Genomic DNA, 20609 nt, shown 5'->3' on the forward strand with positions numbered 1-20609 from the left:
GGATAAAATTAAATTCTCAAAGAATGCCATTGTTCCCATTAAGCAAGACCTTTAACTAGAATTAACAACCAAAATGTAAACGGGAAATAAAAGACCCCAGAGCTGTAAAGGGAAGTAAAAAAACAAAAACAAACAAAAACCCCCGCAATTCTCTCCCCACTTCCAAACAAGAGAAAAATAAGCAAGTATCCAGGGTCTGAGAAAGGCAGTGAGGTTCACAAAACTTAATTTGTTCAGCATTTCAATGATGGGAGGTTTTAAGGAAGGAATGTGTAGTTCTCTAAACTCAAAATTCATAAACTTCTCCTTTCTCACACATTCCATCAGCCAGTCAAAAAGAAACTGTGATGTTCTTTACATGTAGTATTTAGAATTCTTCCTTTGAAGGTGAGATACTAACTATAAGATTTCATTTTAAACCATCTTAGCCTATCTAAAAAGCACTAAACTTTGTGGTTAACATTCAATGCAGATATCTATGTAATCTTGTCATAAACTCTTATACTATATGTAGAAACATATGAAGAAAAACGCTTTCTCAGGTTTTAAAACCCCTACCAAGGAGCCCTGATTTCCAGAAGAGACTATAAGCTTTTGTCAGGTCTTCTCCCTATATATATTTAGAAAATCTACTATTAAGCCCCTAAAAATTCCAATAAGGCTTTTGTATAAACCTACTGCGATGTGGAAAAATAACTTCCTCCAACAGCTCTGTTATTCTTCAGGATTAGATGGAGAATCTCACTTCCAACAACTATAGGGAAGCTATACTTAATAACATATCCAATATAATAAATAATTATATTTATGTATTTAACATACAATTACATAATCTGTTAAGTATGTAATACAATCAGTTATTATAGTAATTAGCTAATAATGCAGTTAATATAATATAGCTAAGGTAATAATAGATAGGGAAGGTTTTAAGAACTTTTAGAAGCCTTTTCTTCTCAGGGTGCCCAGGATCGGAAAAACACCTTGGCAGTTTGGTTAGGGGAGTCCCGAGTAAATACATGGAGTTTACCTGAAGCCGCCTTACTGATGAAGAGTTATTAACCTCTCCCTAAGGAAGTTCTAGCAGTGTGAGACATTTCCAAAACTGTCCACAATCATGTTATAAACGAGTTGCCCAGTCATTGGCTCAGGGTTCAAAATATGATTTGTTATTGCCCTTTTAAAAAACTGTAGGGGTGCCTGGGTGGCTCAGTCCCTTAAGCATCTGACTCTTGATCTCAGCTCCAGTCTTGATCTCAGAGTCATGAGTTCAAGTCCCACACTGGGGTCCACACTGGGTGTGGAGCATACTTTAAAAAAAAAAAAAAAAGCTGTAAAGTTCAGAAAATATCCTCCTTTAGGCCTGGAGTCCTATTATCCCTTAATTAACTAAGTAGAATCCACATTTAACATTCACTACCGCTGACTTCACAACTCAGTGAAACCAGGTCCTGAACAAATCACAGAAGTAGGAAAACAGCTCTCTGAAGAGGGAAGAGTAAGGCCAACTGGACATTACTGTACATGAGCCATGAAGCCCTGTGCTTCAGTTCTCATCCAGGCATCTCTGAAAATAGTCTGAATGACTTATATCAAAATGAAAGAAAATATCATTACTCAGCATTAGAAAGGCAGGAACTATATTATATAAACATAACCAAAAAGCACACGAATCTATCAACTTTTATTTCCAGAAAAAACACTAATTTAGGAAATAGATGGCACTCTCATTTATTATAAGCAAAAGCTGTGATATGAAAAACTCTGTCTAAACTAAATTGATGTGTTTAAAACTTTCAAGACATCCATGGGAATTTACACAGGATGCTCGTTCTTGGATCTCTCCCCAGAACCCCGGAAGACATTCCCTCCAAGAATGTAAAAGGCACCTAACTTTTACTGACCACTGCCTGACCTGAGTTTGTATCTTCCTCAAATTCAATCTAGTTATGTCCAGGTAAGAAAACTATCAGGATTATTAGTAACTGCTGACAGCATTCCTAGATGGGGTGGGGGTTGGGGGATAATGTTTCCTATTTTTTTTCATCTGTCAATTTATTGCTGTAGCTTTGGATAATTATCTGGTTATTTTAACATAACCATTTGCATCTAGTTAACTCTAAAACAGTACTCACAAAGCCAAGTTCCCTTCAGACTACTTAACTCCATTAGTCTTCCATGGCCCTAAAGCTATGAAGCCCAATGGAAAATGCATGGCCTGTGAAACCAGGTGAGAGATGAAGGCTGAAAACTCACAGAAGAAGAGGATCCACCAAACTCCATGATAAGTAAGATTAACACAATCACATATTTTCTAAAAGGCCCATTTTCTTATGGTTATGAACATGAATATAACATTTCTAGTTGATACTGACTTGTACTGTTAAAAAAGCACTGAACAAAAAAAAACAAAAAAAGCACTGAACATAATTTCAATACCTTAGAATAATAACAAGCACACCAAAGCATATCTCATGTCTTTCAAACTTTTCAAATATTTTTTCTCACAAGATCTTACAGTAGGATTCTTTAAATAAATCAAGATGACACAAAAACTCAATACCTAGTAAGCATACTGCAAGCCAGCGAATTCCACCAGAGGTTAAGTGACTGCCAAAACAAAGGAAGAAAATAGCCTCGAAATTTCTACTCTTACCTACTTATTTACTTAGCTTCTGCTTATTAGTAGTCTAAGGCTTTTGTTTAGTATCAACTACCTGTGCATGAATCTGAGCCAGAGTGCTTAAACATAATATAGCTTCTTTCTATAAGGTAAGAAAGGGCAAAGACATATCAAGCATTAATACATCTCATACAGACCTGTCAACTTAATGAAAGAAATAGAAACAACCCTCCAAAAACAGATTACAATCATAACTCATTTCAACTGAGTCTCTTCCAAGTATCTACTCACAACTGGAAAACTTGCTTTTTCCAAATATTTAGTCCTTTCCTTTTGGCTACTTTACCTATAACTAAGGTCCAGTGAAAGGGTATGAAACGGTCACTTCAATAAGGAGAAGTGAGGAGAAAACAGTCTCTCCTAAGGGCACCTGGGTGGGTCAGTCGGTTAAGTGTTGGACTCTTGATTTCAACTGCAGTAAGGATCTCAGGGTCATGGGATCTGCTAGTTGGGTTCTGCACTCAGTGGGGAATCTGCTTGAGATTCTCTCCCTCTGCCCCTTCCCCTGCTCTCTCTCTCTCTCTCTCTCTAATAAACAAACAAACAGTATGTCCTAGTTCAAGGATACTTCTTTTATCCTTCTCACAAAAACTCTACTTCTACATTCTTATTAACGCTACGGCCTTTGCTTATGTTAAGAATTTGAATAAGCATTTAAGCATTTCACCCTACTATTCATCTTAACAGCACAATGACACTCATTTCTTTCAAAACTATCCAAGAAATAATCAACAGAAGTATAACATACCAAATTTGATTTCTACCACTGCTTCTTAAACATTTATTGAATAAAGAAACAAACCCAATGATCACTCTAGTACTTCCCAATCTTTTCCATTTCACAGCACACATGAATATCAAGTTTATAAGAAGAGTGGGGTAAATATCTGAAACACTAGCCAGAGGTGACCAACCAAGCACTCCGAGCTTGGACAACTTCCTGGCTGCCTGAGAGCTCAGAGGGGAGAATAGAAGGGCACACCTGGTGTGTACTTACACCATTTTCAGTGTTCCCAGAACACTGAGAAGTTCTCTGCTACACTTTTTTGCCGATTTAACATATTCCCACCTTTATTGTCAGGAAACTATTTTCCCTTTGGTGAATCATCCCACCCTCAATCCACATGATCCTGGTGGCACAGACAATTTCAAGGCTGACACTTCACTCACTTCCATTCTACCCGTGATGGCCAATTAAAGTACATGAAAGTGTCCCAATATCCTGCCATAATGGTTGATCAACATGGGCACATAACCCAACAAGGTCAATAGAAATACCTCTACAGCTCTCTTCCTTTTGGACTGTGAATATAAGATTATAAGGCTTTGGGCTTTCAGCCAATTCACAGAGAAAACAAAGGAACTGTATAGTGAATATACTGCCCAGGCCATGCTTATTCTAAATTCTGGAGCTAATAAAAACTGTTTAAGACAGATATGTCTCTGTTACTTATAACCAAGAGTATCACCCTAGAATTTCAAAGACCAATGCATTTCCTGAATATCAACACATAATCTGATATAATACATGTTTTACATCAGTGGCACACATAGGTCAGATAACTTACTATAGGACTTCTTTAGATAATCTCCAGGCATTATTTATGCATTAACTATTATAAATATATTATCCTATAAGGTATTAGCACTGAAACAAAACATTTATCAGAAGCAGAATTATTCAATTGCACTGCTGGGGATTTACACCAAAAATGCAGATGCAATGAAACGCCGGGACACCTGCACCCCGATGCTTATAGCAGCAATGTCCACAATAGCCAAACTGTGGAAGGAGCCTCGGTGCCCATCGAAAGATGAATGGATAAAGAAGATGTGGTTTATGTATACAATGGAATATTACTCAGCCTTTAGAAATGACAAATACCCACCATTTGCTTCAACGTGAATGGAACTGGAGGGTATTATGCTGAGTGAAATAAGTCAATCGGAGAAGGACAAACATTATATGGTCTCATTCATTTGGGGAATATAAATAATAGTGAAAGGGAATAGAAGGGAAGGGAGAAGAAATGGGTAGGAAATATCAGAAAGGGAGACAGAACATGAAGACTCCTAACTCTGGGAAATGAACTAGGGGTGGTGGAAGGGGAGGGTGGGGGGGGGTGGGGGTGAATGGGTGACAGGTACTGAGGGGGGCACTTGACGGGATGAGCACTGGGTGTTATTGTCTATGTTGGCAAATTGAACACCAATAAAAAATAAATTTATTATTTAAAAAAAGCAGAATTTTTACAGAACGTGAAGAGAAAAATAAAGTGGGAAGCAAAGTGAAATGATTCACATTATGTATACAACCATATATGATGCAAAGATACTTAGGGCATTACAGATCCACTTGAAGAATCAGATCATAAGAGATCTAGTCAAAAGGAAAACTTTCTGTGATCGGTAGTTGTTTAACTTGACTAAAAGTAATGAGTATGACAAGTTGAGGATAAAAAGAATCCAAATACAGTAACTTCATATCCTAGATAAACATATTTATTCCACCTCTAGAACTAATTTTTTTTCCTATAGGAACACAAATTCTCCATAAAGAGATCAACTTTTTCTTCACTGTTTGAAAAGAAGTATAAGCACATTCCATTCCTGTTTGCTTAGGAAACCCTTCCCTTTGCAGGAAATTACTTCTAGAGGGTCCATCCAGTGGGAAAAAATTAGATTACTTTACCAAATATATGGTTAGCTTAAGGGGGGGCGCTATTAATGCCTGATTGCTTATTACACTCCAAGTTTGGTGCAGATAGGAAGAATGATTGTTTACCCCCATATCCTAGTATGTAAATGGTTACCATTCACAGGAAAGGCTCAGTAGTTTTTAGTTTATTAAATGACTGAATGAAGATAGGATCAAACTGTCAAAAGTCAAAAAGAGATTAATGTCTATTCCACAGGCATCTTTATTCTAAATTAATTAACCTACCTCTACTTTAAAAGATCAATATTAGAACTAAGGGATATTCATCTTGGAATAGGCTCCAGGAGTTAATAAAAGTGCTACCAATTAGCAAATCTACCAATAAACCATAATACCAGAATAGCACCATGTGCAGATTTCACTGTGAAGTATGCTTTCATTAACGAAACATTTGCATCATTAAGTATACATTAACTCAGAGTAAGAACACAAAAGAACAAATTGACAAGACAAAAATAGCCCCCCACCTCCCTCCCCAAAAAAAGAATCAACCCATAATTTAAGACATTGATAAAAATCACCTACAAACTAAGAATAATCTACAATTCTAAAAGTTAAGCTTTACCCCAATCATTGTACCATTATTTTCTTACTTTACCTGAGAGGAATCTGCCTGGGCTAATTCTGTAGTGACCTTCAGGATTTGGCGAAGATTTTGTCCTTGATCTTCAACAAGGAGGTGAGCCAGCAAAAGGAAAACATGTACAGGGATCGCCGTGGTAATAGGGAGCAAGGACTCAATGGAAAACAACCAGTCACTTGCAGCAGACGCTTCTCTCATTACTTCAAGGATCCTCCAGGCTGTAAATATTGATCCATACGTGCCAGTTACGGGGAACGCGAGCTTGTAGGAGAGCTGAAAAACAAACAAAAAGGCTTGAATAAATGAGGTAAGTATATTTGCCAGAGATATATTCATTTTTTTAGACTATATCATAAGAAATCAATCCTTCTGACAAAATACAAAATTTTCAATTCCTGCTGAAAACTCCTCTGCACATATTTGAGGTAATACAACAACAACAAAAAAATAGAACTATCTAGAACAGTTGATTTCAAATTTTCCTATTTACCAGTCGATCCCAGTTAAGGCAGGGGGGATAAAAAGGATCAATACACAAGATTCAGAGGCAACAGAATTTGAAAAAAAAATCCATTATCACTAAAAAAATATTCACTAGTAAGACGTAAGATTTTTTTCAAAGATTTTATTATTTATTTATTTGAGAGAGAGAGCATGTCTATGGGGGTGAAGGGGGCAGTGAGCAGGGACACAAGCAGACTCTGCACCGTGCGTCTCAATCCCAGGACCCTAAGATCAAGACCCACGCCAAAATCAAGAGTTGAAGGTTAACCAACTGTGCTACTCTGGCACCCCATGAGAGGGAAGATTAAAAAAAAAAAAAGTCATTGTATGTGCCCAGCTCCTCCTCTAGTAAGAGACAATCCCAGGCAGGTGGCAGATTTGGACTGAGGACAATTCATCTTTGCAACAGTATGTTGACAGGAACAGAGTTGGTTCAGCAACAACCTGAGAATTAATGACTGTGAATAACTTCTGCAATAAGAAATAGTCCGACAGCTCTAAATTGAAATGATACCCAAAGAAGAGGTTATGCATACGTCAATCTGAGAAATGGCTCCTCACAGAAATAAAGTAGTGCAGTCAGGGACAGCAAAGAGACAGCAGTCTGCCAAGGGGAACAGTGTGCCCACATGGCTCAGGAGAAGCTGGAGACATTAGAGAAGCATAAATAACTGCCTGCTAATAAAACGATTTAATTCCTTCAGAGTGGGATGAAACAAATTAGAAATCTCTAGACTCTGTCCTGTTATTAGAGACTAACTTATATGGATACAGCTAACAACTAAAAGGATGGGAAGTAAAAATTAAGCTTTAGAAATGTCTTTCTTTCTTTCTTTCTTTCTTTCTTTCTTTCTTTCTTTCTTTCTTTTTTTTTTTTTTTTTATGTAGGCCCCCACGTCCAGCGTGGGGCTTGAACTCATGACCTTGAAATTCAGTCACATGTTCTACCATCTGAGCCTGTTATTTTTTAAATAACATCTTTACTGAGATATAATTCACATACCATAAAACCCACCCTTTTAAAGTTTACAACTCAGTGAACTTTAGTAATTCTACTAAATTACTAAATTTGGATGGAGTAGTGGAACCAACACCAGAGCAAGCTTTCATCATCCCCAGATGGAAATCCCATCTCCCTTAACACTCACTCCTTATTCCCCCAACACCACACTTACAGCCCCTGGTGACAACTACTTCATCTACTTTGTTTCTATTCTGACTATTTCATATAATAGGAACCTCACCAGATGTGTTGTCTGGTGACTGGCTCCTTTCGCATTGCTTATTTTCAAGGTTCATCCAGACTGTGATTTGTATCATTACTCCTGTTTCTTTTCATTGGCAAGTAATATTCCATCTATGGATATACCACATTGTTACCCATTCATCAATTAACAGACATTGGGCTATTTCCACTCTCTGGCTATCATGAATAAAGCTGCTATGAATAGTTCAATCAAAGTTTGTGTGAGGACATGGGTGTTCTTTTGTTTCAAGTATATGCTTTAGAGTAGAGATGACATTTGAAAGTAAATCCCACTGTCAAAACAAATGAGGAAGTTCTCTTTATTGATATGAAAAGAGCTCTCATGAAAATACAAGTTGCAGATAGTGTGCCTGGAATGCTACCAATTATTTTTTGAAAGGGAGTGGGGGCTATATATTTGTATTTGCTTATATATGCAAAGAAAAGTATGAGACAGATACAAAATAAATTAATAGCCACTAATCATTTTCTATTTGAGGGTGGGAACTGAACAACCAGAATCAAGGGTGAGAATGAAACTTTCCATTGTATACCGTTTTATAACTTTTGAACCACATGGATGTGTTATAATTTTTTTAAATAATAAATTTTGAAAGTTAAAGATTTATATTTATCATAGCTCTTTCTCTCTAAAAATACTTCCCCTACCCAAAGATGAAATTCACTAAAGACCAGAGTCAAGTTCATTAGAAAAAGGACAAACAGCACCAGACTTGAGATTTAAAAAGCCAGGACTTTAGCACAACCATGCCAGATAGAAGCTATTACACAATCTCTGAGCCTCACTTTGCTCACTTGTAAGATGGAAGTAATGAGTACTTTCCTGCCAAGATTATTGAGGTAGATAGTGACACAATAAAGCACCTAGCACAGTCTCTAAAGTTGCAAAATACAGAGAAATATGATCTCTGTCATCTTTAGGAGAGAAAAATAAAACTGGTAGATAGGAGTATAAAAGAAAGTAATTGGAAATCACCATGAACCATAAATTGAGTCAAAAGCAGCAACATTACCCAGACGGGTAAGAGTAAACATACTGAAACAGAAAAGAAATCCTGTTTTACTTGAAGTATTATGTTGATGCTTAGGCTCTGTTTTTTGTCTGTTTGCCTCAGGTCAGAACAGCAGGAGAAAAGCACAGTGTTGAATGAAACATCCCAGAACAGTCTCTCTGTCCCAGTGAGTGACAGCTGCCCCTGGCACAGTCCCAGGGCAAGGATGCAACCCAGAGCTTTCTCTACACCAGCTACCAAATCCTGGCCCCACAGCCCAGGGGAGGGCCTGTGAAAGTGCTGGCAGGCTCCATAGTTTAGAGGAGAAAGCAGGTGTTTAAAATAAAAGAGGTTTATGTTAGGTAAATTACATCTCAGTAAAATATGTGTGTGTGTGTGTGTGTGTGTGTGTGTATGAGAAAAGAAACCATTAAAAAGTAACGCTTAAATAAATATTAAATGGTTATAAAACATATTTTACAGATATTAGTTGCAAATCTTCATTCTAAAAAGTTCATAATAAAAATGTTCAGGTTTGTTAATTATTAACAATAAGACAGACATCTGATAGTACTCCTTTGTCTAAAGGGGTCTGAAAAAGAAATTGTGAGTTCAGTGAACAATCTAGATTTTCATTAACTTTAAAGAATAACATTCATCTGGAGCACCTGGATGGCTCAGTCGGTTATGTGTCAAACTCTTGATTTCAGCTCAGGTCATGGTCTCCACATCCTCAGACTAAGCCTGATGTCAGGCTCCACACTCAGCAGGGAGTCAGCTTGGGATGCTTCCCCTCTTCCACCCCCTCTACCCTTCCCTCTGCAATCTAGCTCTCATGCACACTCTCTCTCAAATAAATAAATCTTAAAATTAAAAAAAAAAAAGAATAACACTTCTCTGTGATAGTGATTAAAATGGGCTTAACTGAAGTAGAGCCAGGATTTGATCAGGAGAGGGAGTACTGAAACTCAAACCTGTAGCCCCTTAAAAGGAGGATAGTTTTTTGCTAGAAGCGATTTAACCACTCACCAGAGCAGAAGCAGAAGACTGGACTAGACAAAGCTTCAAGAGGTTCATTCTACTCTTTCCCTTATTTAGAATCCAGTCAGGAGTGGAGAGGTAGGCCATCTGGGTGGCCCAGGCAGTTGAGCATCCGCCTTCAGCTCAGGTCAGGTCGTGATCCCAGGATCCTGCGATCAAGCCCTGCGTCGAGCTCCCTGCTCAGCAGGAGCATGCTTCTCTTTCCCCCTTTTTCCCTCCCCCTGCTCATGCTTTCTCCCTGTCTCAAATAAATAAAATCTTAAAAAAAAAAAAAAGAGAGAGAGAGAGAGAGAGAGAGAGCAGAGAGGTTTGGGAGGGCTGCTTATCACCAAAGAACAACTCACACCATCCTCAGTATCCATGTTATTCAGAAGATGATGGTAGACAAACAAGATCTAGGACTTACCAATTCCTTTCAACTTCCAACCAAAAGCTTTTATGAAACTGGTTTATTTTAATGTACTATGACTTAGTGTTAGCCTGTAAATCTGAAACTGTTCTATTTATTCGCAAGTACAGCACAATGATAAATTACCATGCCAAAAAATAAAAAATCAAATTAGAGGCAATAGGATGTAAGCTCTACAGTTAAACAGGTCAAAAATCTGAATGTCAACTCTATCTTTCACTATCTGTGTAATTTAGGTAATTTAACCTCCCTAGCCTCAGTTTCTTCACTTGTCAAGTGAGTATTCTAAGAATGTCATCAGGGAAATGCAAATCAAAACCATAAGGAAAACCAAAATCACTTCACACCTGCTAGAAGCAAAAACATAGGCAATGACAACTGCTGGCAAGCATGTGGGCAAATTGGAGTCTTCATACACAGCTGGTGGGTATGTGAAATGGCAGAGTCCTTTTGGAAAACAGTCTGGCAATTCCTCCCACAATCAATAGGGTTATTGTATGATCTAACAATTCCGCTCCTAGGTATTTACCCAAGAGACAGGAAACCATGTCCAGATAAATACTTGTATAGGAACATTCATAATGGCACTATTCATTAATAGCCAAAAAGTGAAAACAATCCAAATGTTCATCAACAGATGAATGGAAAAGTAAAATGTGGTGTATATCCATGCAATGGAATATTATTCAGGGATTTCTCCTACCATGGCTGTCAGGAGCATTCAGGAGACTCTGGCAGGTATCTTCCTGTGGAGGACCCAAGGCACCCCAGGGGTGCCTTCCTACACACTAGCTCTGGTCTGACACACCCCAAAAACCTTTACCATCCAACAGGCCAGAGCCACATTCTTTCTATAAGGTCTGATCTCAGTCTTGAGGAGGAAAACCTTCTCTGTTCCTTCCTTGGGTAATATCTCAAGTCCTAGAAGTAGCGGCTGCTCCTTACATTTATTAATGCAATAGCTCCTAGAGCCTCTTTTATAACTGCTAGTAATTGAGACTGTTTACTAGTTAATAATTCTTTGTATTAAGTTTTTCTTTGTTCAAATTACCAGCACAGTCTCTCTCTCATGTCTAGACCCAGGCCTGGTGCTTTCTTTCTTCCCCTACATTCTCTGGAGGCCAGCGCACAAATATTTTACAATTTACAACTGGTGTCTGCTTCTTTTTTTTTTTTTTTTTAAGCCTAGGAAAACATAAATAGGTGGTTTTAAATATCACACTTAATAGCCTAATAGAAGGGATCCTGCTTTCCACGCACCACTAAAAAATATTAAAAGCTTATTAGATTATGTTAATCTTTAAAAGAAGATGAGTGGCTTTTGATAGCTTTTGATAGCTTACATTTTTTAATTCTAAAAATTGGAAGTTGAAATGTTTTTAATTTCATGGTTATCAACACTTCAGAAACGGATAGGGAATACAGAATTGCATGGTACAGTTTATTTACCCTGGTTCTCATTCACCAGAACTGTGCTTCTTAAGAACTGCTCTAGTTCTAAATCAAACACGCTAAGTCAGAGTCATCTATCTAAAAAGAAATAATAAAAATGTATGGAGATAGTAAAATGATCTTGTGTATCCTTATGAGAAGCCCACAACCCTCAGTGAATAGAAATTTACTGAATGCTTATCGCATAGTAAACAATGTGTCAGGTGTTGAGGATGCAAAGTTAAATAGGTACACCTAATTTATTTAAGTATATGGAAAATAGAGTGTTCAATTAAATACTGGCTAAAAGACTTTGAAGACTCATCTATGATCAGGTGACAAAGATAAAGCAAAAACACTCATGTGGAAAAAATAAAAAACATTCAACAACTGTTGCAATTTCAATTTTAACATGCTTTGAAAATAAAGGCAACCTGTGAGATGGGCCAAGACCTTTTCCCTCAGTAAGCTCGCAGTATAAGCTGGAAGTACATATATATACAGCTCTCTAACTTAAGACACAACACAACTGAGTAATACTAAAAGTGCTGGGGATGCCAAGAAGAAGGTCATGAATTTGGACTCTGGGAGGCTGAGAACATTTGGCTGGGTCTTGAAGAATGAGTAGGTCAGGAGGAGACAAACAGCATTATGAGCAAAAGCAAAGATTCAGGAAGAGATGTGGAAAAGTTTATATCTTGTTAAATTTATAGGTATGTTGGGAATATAGAGACCTGCCCAGGCATGGAAGAAAAGCCAACAGCAAACTGTGGCTTACAGTTTTAAAAATGGTGATCATATCTCCCCTCCAAGCCCCCATAAAGCATCACATTAACATCAGGAGAATGTTCAGAGCTCCCTCCTCCCTCTTCACCAGCTGCTGAAGAGAAAGTTCAGCTACTCGTGTTAATGAATAAGATTCACACACACCTGAGTGAATGGTACACTGAGTGCTCCTGTATTAGAGCCAGGGTAATTCTCAGTAAATATCGCTTGTGAGCTAAAAGGACACAACTCTTAGACATAAGTGCATCCTTCACCAGCCCCAATCCCATCCAGAATCCAATCACAGATGAGCAAACCACAAGGGAAAGTAAAAGGCTATTAGAAAATTTGGGCCACATTCTGTATTCCTATCACAGAAGGCAAGAGCTTCCTTCTCTTAATTCAAGTCGATTACCTACTTCAAGTTTTCAAGTTTTAGACAAACAATCAGGAATGAGGAGGATGTAGTAGACAGTCAATGTGCCTACAGGCTAGTTTCTGCTGCACCCTCAAACCAGGAATTACAGTGCCTGGCTTTCTGTGGCTCGGACATCTCACAACACACAATTAGAGGCATCCCTGCCTTGGCAGATGAAACAACTGGCTCTTGCCTGCATTTATTTATGTCTCTCTCCATGGGGACAGGAGATTCACCAGTTTAACTTCTGTAGTCCTCCCTCAATCCCCATCACATTCGTAGCTAGGAAACTAATACTATATTTTACCGAAGGCAAAACTCAAATACCAAAAGAGAAAATGTCTAACTAGTGCAGGCCCAGAAGCCAGCCATTAACCGGATGTTGACAATACCTTCACATTACCCTAACAGACACAGTGAGACTGCCACAGAAGATTGAGGCCTGCCCAGCAGGCGGGAACGGGGATGCAGCATGTTGGACCTACAGTCTTCCAACGAGGCTGCCACGAGCCATCAAGAGCCTGCATGCCAAGGGAAACGGCATTAGAGGCTACATGTTAAAAACTGAAGTCTTGGGATCCTTGGGTGGCTCAGCGGTTTAGAGTCTGCCTTTGACCCAGGGCCTGATCCTGGAGACCCGGGATTGGTCCCGTGTCGGGCTCCCTGCGTGGAGCCTGCTTCTCCCTCTGCCTGTGTCTCTGCCTCTCTCTCTGTGTCTCTCATGAATAAAAAATTAAATATTTTTAAAAAAATGTAGTCTTAGGCCTTACAAATCCCAGGCATTTGAGATTTCCCACCTTTGGAGTGTCCCAGATGTAACAACATGCTGCATAAAGGCATAAATTCAACAGTATGAGAAGAAAAAAAGGATTCCTGGCTCAAATGTGTTGGAGAAGCACCAGGTTAAACAGAACTAGTTCCTGTTCTGCAGGATTTCTCAGGACCTTTACCTACTAATGTAGTCAGAAAACTCGAGGAAAAAAAGTATACAGCATTTCCAAAGCTTATTTTACCCTCCCCTCTCACAGTCCAGAAGAATATACTAATAGCTACACCACTGGCTGACAGAATGGCAAACTTCCAGGAGAGGAGTTTATTTATTTATTTTTTAAAGATTTTATTTATTTATTCATGAGCGAGAGAGAGAGATGCAAAGGGAGAAGCAGGCTCCATGCAGGGAGCTCGACATGGGACCCTATTCCAGGACTCCAGGATCAGGTCCTGGACTGAAGGCAGCGCTAAACCGCTGAGCCACCTGGGTTGCCCCAGAAGAGGAGTTTAAACCCAAACAGGTACTTTCTCAAGAGGGGAGATTACCTGCACAAACAGAAGGTCCACATTACCACTTCACTTTCATTGAAGAGAAACAAGGCTGAACTCTTTACCTTTTGGTGGTCATTTCTGTAGGACTCCTGCTGTACCATTTCCAAAACGTCTAGAGCCAACTGCTGCCTTGAGGGACCTTCTTCATCCATGTATATACAGTCTTCCAAGGCAGTAGAAGACAGTATCTGCAGAACTGGCATCACCAGCACCAAGGATGACCTTGGGATTTTCTGACCCTCCGCAAGAGAGAGAAGCTTCAAAGCTATCCATCAAAACAATAATTCACAGTTAAAAAATTACTACCACAATCAAACAAAATGCTATTTTGTTTAAGAGTGATATGCAGAAAGTTTTCTTACCCCTTTACAATTGGGTCAGACACGTAACTAAGATGATCAATCTTCTCTTTTTAGAAAGGAACCTAAAAATTAGCTATTATCTAAAATAAGCTGTTAACGTGTGTGCCTGATAACTTGAGGATACTCTTAGAGAAAATTCATACCATGAAATAAAAACCAAATCTTTAAAATAAAATTCAGCTGGGGTGCCTGGGTGGCTCAGTCAGTTGAGCATCCAACTCTTGGTTTCAGCTCAGGTCATGATCTCAGGCTCCTGAGATCAAGCCCTGCATCAGACTCCCTGCTCAGGGTAGAGTCTACTTGAGATTCTCTCCCTCTTCCTTTGCCCTCCCCTTCTCCCTCAACCCCATACACACTGTATGCTTTCTCTCCCTCTCTCTCTCTCAAGTAAATAAATAAATAGATAGATAGATAAATAAATAAATATCTTTAAAGATAAATAAAATAAAATAAAATTTGATTCAACTTTTGTCCTTATATTGTCAGGTCCTTCTACTGCCCCCAACAGAGCCAAGAGACCAGAGTTCCTGATCAGTGGATTTTTAAACCAATGTGCATGCTTCCCTTAAAAACCCAGGTTAAAATTATATTGAGGTACAGTAGTAAAGGTGAAGCAGGGATGTCCTTCAATGTAACTGCTAAAAAGCTAATCAGAAAAAGTCTCAAAGTCCATAAGCAGCAACAATCAAACCCATTTTTAAAGATGATTCTCTTTAACATGGACACGCAACTTATACATCAGAAATACACGCACAAATGTACAATAACTTAGTTACATGTATAATCTCCCCTAGGCCATTAACAGAATAAGTTAAAGCATAAATATATTTTTTACAATTATTAGATGAAGCCTAATTTACCAAAAGATGTTATTCATAAGCTTCCAAGCTAGATTATTGAAGTCATCAACTGATTCCCCCACTACACCAAAAAACTTCTACAAGCTTTAAGTCATGTCAATGAGTTGCCATTTTTTTCTTTTCGTCACTTGGAAGTCAAACCTGAATATGGTATGAAGTACAAACTCATGTTACTCTAACACTGCTAATTGACCTTTTCTGCCTAAATTTCTTTAATTAAATTTTTAAAATATGGGACACTTCACAAATGTGCATGTTACCTTTGCACAGGGGGCCATGCAAATCTTTTCTTTATCGTTCCAAATGAAATATTAGTCTTTATCCATAATTGTCTCTGAGAGATTATGAAAATCTATTATCTTTACTAAAACAAGAAATGCACACATTTCTATCTTCTATATTATAAATCTTTCAAGCAGTTTTGCAAATTGCTATTTACAATCAAGGCTAGTGTTAATAATTAAGAAGCATAATATTGTATTAATGCTATGCATTTGTTACATTTGAAATCATCAATATCTTCTCAGTTACCCTATTTGAACACTCTTTCCCAATATACTAAACAACCGATATTCCCTACTTTTCAAAGTAACACACTGGATGATGGCAACGTTCTACAACTAGATTATAGTGCTGGTTGCGCAGCTCCGTAAATTCATTTAAAAAAAAAAAAGGCCACTTTATTGTTACACCAAAAATGTTGAACTTTATGGTAAATTATACCTCAATAAAGCTGTTTAAAGAAGAAAACAAAACTATGGCTGTCAGAAGTACCAGCCCTGGCAAATTATACATATGGGAAATGCCATGTGCACTGCTAGCAGAACAACAAAATCAACAAAAAAGGCAAAAGCAGTTCAGAAAAAGCCTCAGGAGGAGGGCACAAATGAGCACAAGACCAACAGACAAAACCAGCGTATGAAGCCAAGGGCCCCCTCTGTGTGCTAAAGCCATTCTCAAGACAGATTGGAAGAGCAATTCACCCTCAAAATTATGATGAATTAAAATGTCTACAATGAGCTACACAATCAGTATTTACCTCAAGCACTTTAAAATGAGGGTTGGGATATATCACCAGATCATGGCACCAGGCAACATAATTTAGACAGATCCTCCATTACTACACATAGATGTTATATGGAATAAAGAGAGGCAAAATTAGCATAAAAGCTGCATTTTAAAGGTGTGGCTTGGTTGCCTATCTGCCAGGCCTTTCAACTTGATTTTTTTTACCATATTCTTAAACAGAATATTTTTTACCTCCTCAAAGGGAGGTAAAAGCTCCATTCCTCACTCTTGCTGAAGTCAACTCTGGAGAGTCAGAAGAATGTTACCTCTTGTTTGTTTCTAGCTAGGTTAATATAATAACCATAAGCTAAATCTTGTTCAATGTTGCAACAATTTTGAATGTAAAAGTATATAGAGTTTAAAAAACAAATGCAAATGCTAAACAATTTGTTTCCAAAGGTTTTATGCTATTGATTTTCAGTTTGATGAATACGCTGTAAATAAGCTGAGATGCCTTTCAAAACATAGACCAATGTCATTGCTACATGATTTAGATTATAATGTCTTAATGGACAGCCATGATACTTGGTAAATTATGGCATATGGAGCCTTTGCACAAAACATCTTGTTGGATAAGAAAAACAAAGTTCTATTTCAGAATCAATGATTAATTAGGAAAATTCTAGAATGAAAATTCAAAGTATACAGGACTTAATAGCATAATACACATAGCTCAAGTCCCATAAACTCAAGTGGCTCCAGCTAACGCTTTTTTTATGTTTACATTTTACTCTTTTGAGGGTTATTTTTATTTACCTAGACTTAGGATTGGCTTCTGCTGACTTGCTGGAGTCTGTAGCAATAGTAAAGCTATTCCAATTATGACGAGTTCAACAGGAAAATCCTAAAAGAAAAACAAGAAAGGAGTTGAAGAAGTTCCCAGAGCCATGACTTTATAACATGTATCCAGGAAGAGTGTATTTAACATGAAAGATCACCAACCTATTGTACACCAAGTTATTTACAGTAAGCCTGCTCTGCTACAGGAAGGATGGTGACTGTCACAGCAATCACACATAAATTCAAAATGTTATCATATCTGGTTAAAGAGCAGAGGCTATACACCAAAATAATTTAAAGAGAAAATGCCTTAACACAACAAACACTGACACATCTTGAAAAACAATCTTTCAAATCAATGAAAAACTACCTGAAATACTAAAAAAATACTTCACTTCTGAAAGTAGGTCAATTATCTACTCACCTAATACAGGCATGATTCATCTATATAACTTACATAAAGAACTACACTTAACAAATTTTAATAAATCATATTATTTTGGGGCATTTGGGTGGCACAGTCAATTAAGCATCCCACTCTTGGTTTAGGGTCACATCATGATCCCTACATAGGGAGATCATGCCCCACACTGGACTCCATCATCAGTGGGGGGGCGGGGGGGTCTTCTTTCCCTCTCCCTCTACCCTCACCCTGCTTGCTCAAGCATGCTCTCTCTGAAATAAATATATCTTTAAAAAAATAAAAATAAAAAATAAGTCACGTTATTTTAATAAAAGAAACAGTAATACCCAAGGGAGGCAGAGATCATTTTTAAATTACAGTAATCTATTAAGCATATTTAAATGTATCAAAGCAACAACCATAGAAACTGAAAATCATTATTTTTCACCAACTCTATCAATGAAATGAAAAAGAAAACTGGATGTAAACATCGAGTTCTAATAAGTAAATTCCAAGAGATATAAGATGTTATTTGAGCCTTCTAAATAAAGAAAACATTAACAAATACTGAAACTAAAGAAGAAAGGTCCAGAACACTTTGCCAAAATTACTTCATTCTGAAATTTTACAGAAGCAACTAAGACCAGAAGTATCTATGAATCAGGATGAAAAGAAAAAGAAAAAGAAATGTTTGTAGATCCACATGTTAAGAAAACACTTGGAGAAAACAAACTAGTCTGACAAACTCAGAAGTTACAATCAGAGATGCTATTAACTCTGGCACAAATAAGTGTATGATAAATATACATCTACATCTCAGCTTTATCATTTTAAAAAGTGAAAATAACCTGTAAATTTTTCCCAAGTGCTTGCTTATGGACTTTTAAAAACCAGCAAAAGAAGTAAATTAAATTGTTTTAATGAAGTATTTTCTAATTTGTGTCTTTGGACCTCATTCTATTCACTGCTTTGAAATACAGTTGAGAACAATGAAGCAACAACTATGGGTATTTGAGGACAATCAATGCATTTTTGAAACCAATACACTTCTTGTATCACACCATTCTTTGTCATGAACAATTCCTCAATTTCATTTCATATTCCGCATATCCATTTAAAAAAGAGAGAAAAGAAAATGTAGCAAGGTCATTTAAATATCAAATTTCCTGGCTATCAAGAAGATCAGAGACAAATCAAAGTAGGACTTTATACTAAGTCTATACTTGAAAGCCTTTTCCATACAAACTATGACTCCAGGGCCACAACATACATTTTGGGGTTCTGACATGGACTAGGAGCATGCTAAGTGGATGGAACTTCTTTCTTTTAAGAGAGAGAGAAAGAGAGTTTGTGGTGATAGAGGGAGAGAGGTCAGGGCAGAGGGAGAGAGAGAACTTCAAGTGGGTTCCATGCCTAGCACAGAGCCTGACACAGGGCTCAACCTCACTACCTTGAGATCATGACCTGAGCAGAAATCAAGAGTCGGATGCTTGGGCAGCCCAGGTGGCTCAGCAGTTTAGAGCAGCCTTCAGCCAAGGTCGTGATCCTGGAGACCTGGGATCAAGTCTTACGTCGGGCTTCCCTCATGGAGCCTGCTTCACCCTCTGCCTGTGTCTCTGCCTCTCTCTCTCTCTCTCTCATGAATAAATAAATAATTTTTTTAAAAAAAAGAGTCGGATGCTTGACTGAGCCACCCAAGGGCCCCTAAGTGGATGGAACTTAAAGGTGGGAAGACTCAAGTAAAAATGGCATTCTCCAAGAAGAGGAAGAGTGACCTATTCAGAGTAGAAAGGGAAAGGAAATGAGCTGGAGAGCAAGGCACCAAAACTAAGGAAAAGGAACAGTAGGGGATTATACTAGATAAGCTTCAATTGCTTACAGTTCTGAGCTTACTGTTTGATTTTTAATGGAAACCAAACAATGCTAGCACACAATGGGGTCTTTTAATAAAAGGCTGTCTTAAACATCTCATATGCCATTTCAAATCCTATACGTACTGCTACTGTAACTTGTGCTCTCTGCCCCCAACCAGTGAGAGATCCAGAGGACAGGATAGCTAAAACCCCATAGGCTGAAGGTTGGCAAATTGACAATAGAAGCCTAAGAATAAATGCTACCCTCTTTCATCTAGATCCTTCTGGAGGATTCTGAGACATATTTCAAAACACTTCTCAGAATATTGTGTGCAATCAATAATCAGTTGTGTGTAGCACTGGGCAACATGGAAATACTTGTGTTGCCTCTCCCATCTCCAGCATTTCATGCTTTTCGTCCCTCTCCCACTTGCTTCCTGACATCACCCTTGCAAATAAACTGTTGCATAAACCTTGGCTTTTGTGGAAATCCAGGCCCTGCTCTTGACGTTAGGCAAACTCAGGGACTACTTTCAGAGGAACTCAGGCTAATTCAGAGCCTATCTGGAACAAGGAAGTAAAATACAAAAGAGGAGGAAATGCCTTTACACTGGACCACAGATGTCACAGGACTTTTAATAACAGCTAACCTTGAAATGCACTTTCTGTCCTCAATTCAAATGAAAGGTATCACTGAGCACCACCAATAAACCAGGTACTAAGACCATAGACTGGACTATGGCTATGAACAGGGATATGGCTATAAACAAAATAATATGGAAAACTTATTTTTAAGTGAAAACAAGGCATCAAAAAAAAAAAAAAAAGGCAGACACAACAGAGATGGAAGCCTGCTCACACAATCTTCCAGTGCCACAACTTTGCTAACTCCCCTGTCCTCAGGTCAGAGGGGACTAATCTGAGCTGGACCAGTCAGATCATTTTTCTTAAGACTGAAAATTTAAACTAAGACACACAGTGAAGAAAGGTGAGTGGCACTGGGTCAGCTGGTGGTGAGGTCTTCAAGAAAACGGAATCCTGGCCTTCCCAAACATGGGATGTTTAGCTTTTGCTTCACTTTGACAGCAGCCCAATTGCCTCACAATCAATATCATTTTTCCCTAATTTTGCTGATCAGAGCAATGGAAAGG

The 20609-nt window shown here is 38.1% G+C and overlaps 1 protein-coding gene and 2 non-coding genes across 4 annotated transcripts in view; all 3 read right to left on the reverse strand.

Annotated features, from left to right (window-relative positions):
* The window catches only part of FOCAD (focadhesin), a 312624-nt gene that overhangs the window by 195038 nt on the left and 96977 nt on the right, over positions 1 to 20609 (reverse strand). For both annotated transcript variants that reach the window (XM_055301666.1, XM_055301665.1), the window contains exons 9-11: positions 17179 to 17266; positions 14195 to 14397; positions 5998 to 6255 (exon numbers count right to left, since the gene is read on the reverse strand). In XM_055301666.1, coding sequence (XP_055157641.1) covers positions 5998 to 6255; positions 14195 to 14397; positions 17179 to 17266 — 549 coding nt within the window. The remainder of the gene's footprint in view (positions 1 to 5997; positions 6256 to 14194; positions 14398 to 17178; positions 17267 to 20609) is intronic.
* LOC129495313 (small nucleolar RNA SNORA30/SNORA37 family) lies at positions 8923 to 9049 on the reverse strand. The gene has a single exon (XR_008661484.1). It is a non-coding gene; the product is annotated as a small nucleolar RNA SNORA30/SNORA37 family (small nucleolar RNA).
* Positions 15580 to 15683, reverse strand: LOC129495301 (U6 spliceosomal RNA). The gene has a single exon (XR_008661474.1). It is a non-coding gene; the product is annotated as a U6 spliceosomal RNA (small nuclear RNA).

The sequence above is a fragment of the Nyctereutes procyonoides genome, unplaced genomic scaffold (assembly GCF_905146905.1).
Source record: "Nyctereutes procyonoides isolate TBG_1078 unplaced genomic scaffold, NYPRO_anot_genome, whole genome shotgun sequence".
NCBI lineage: Eukaryota > Metazoa > Chordata > Mammalia > Carnivora > Canidae > Nyctereutes > Nyctereutes procyonoides.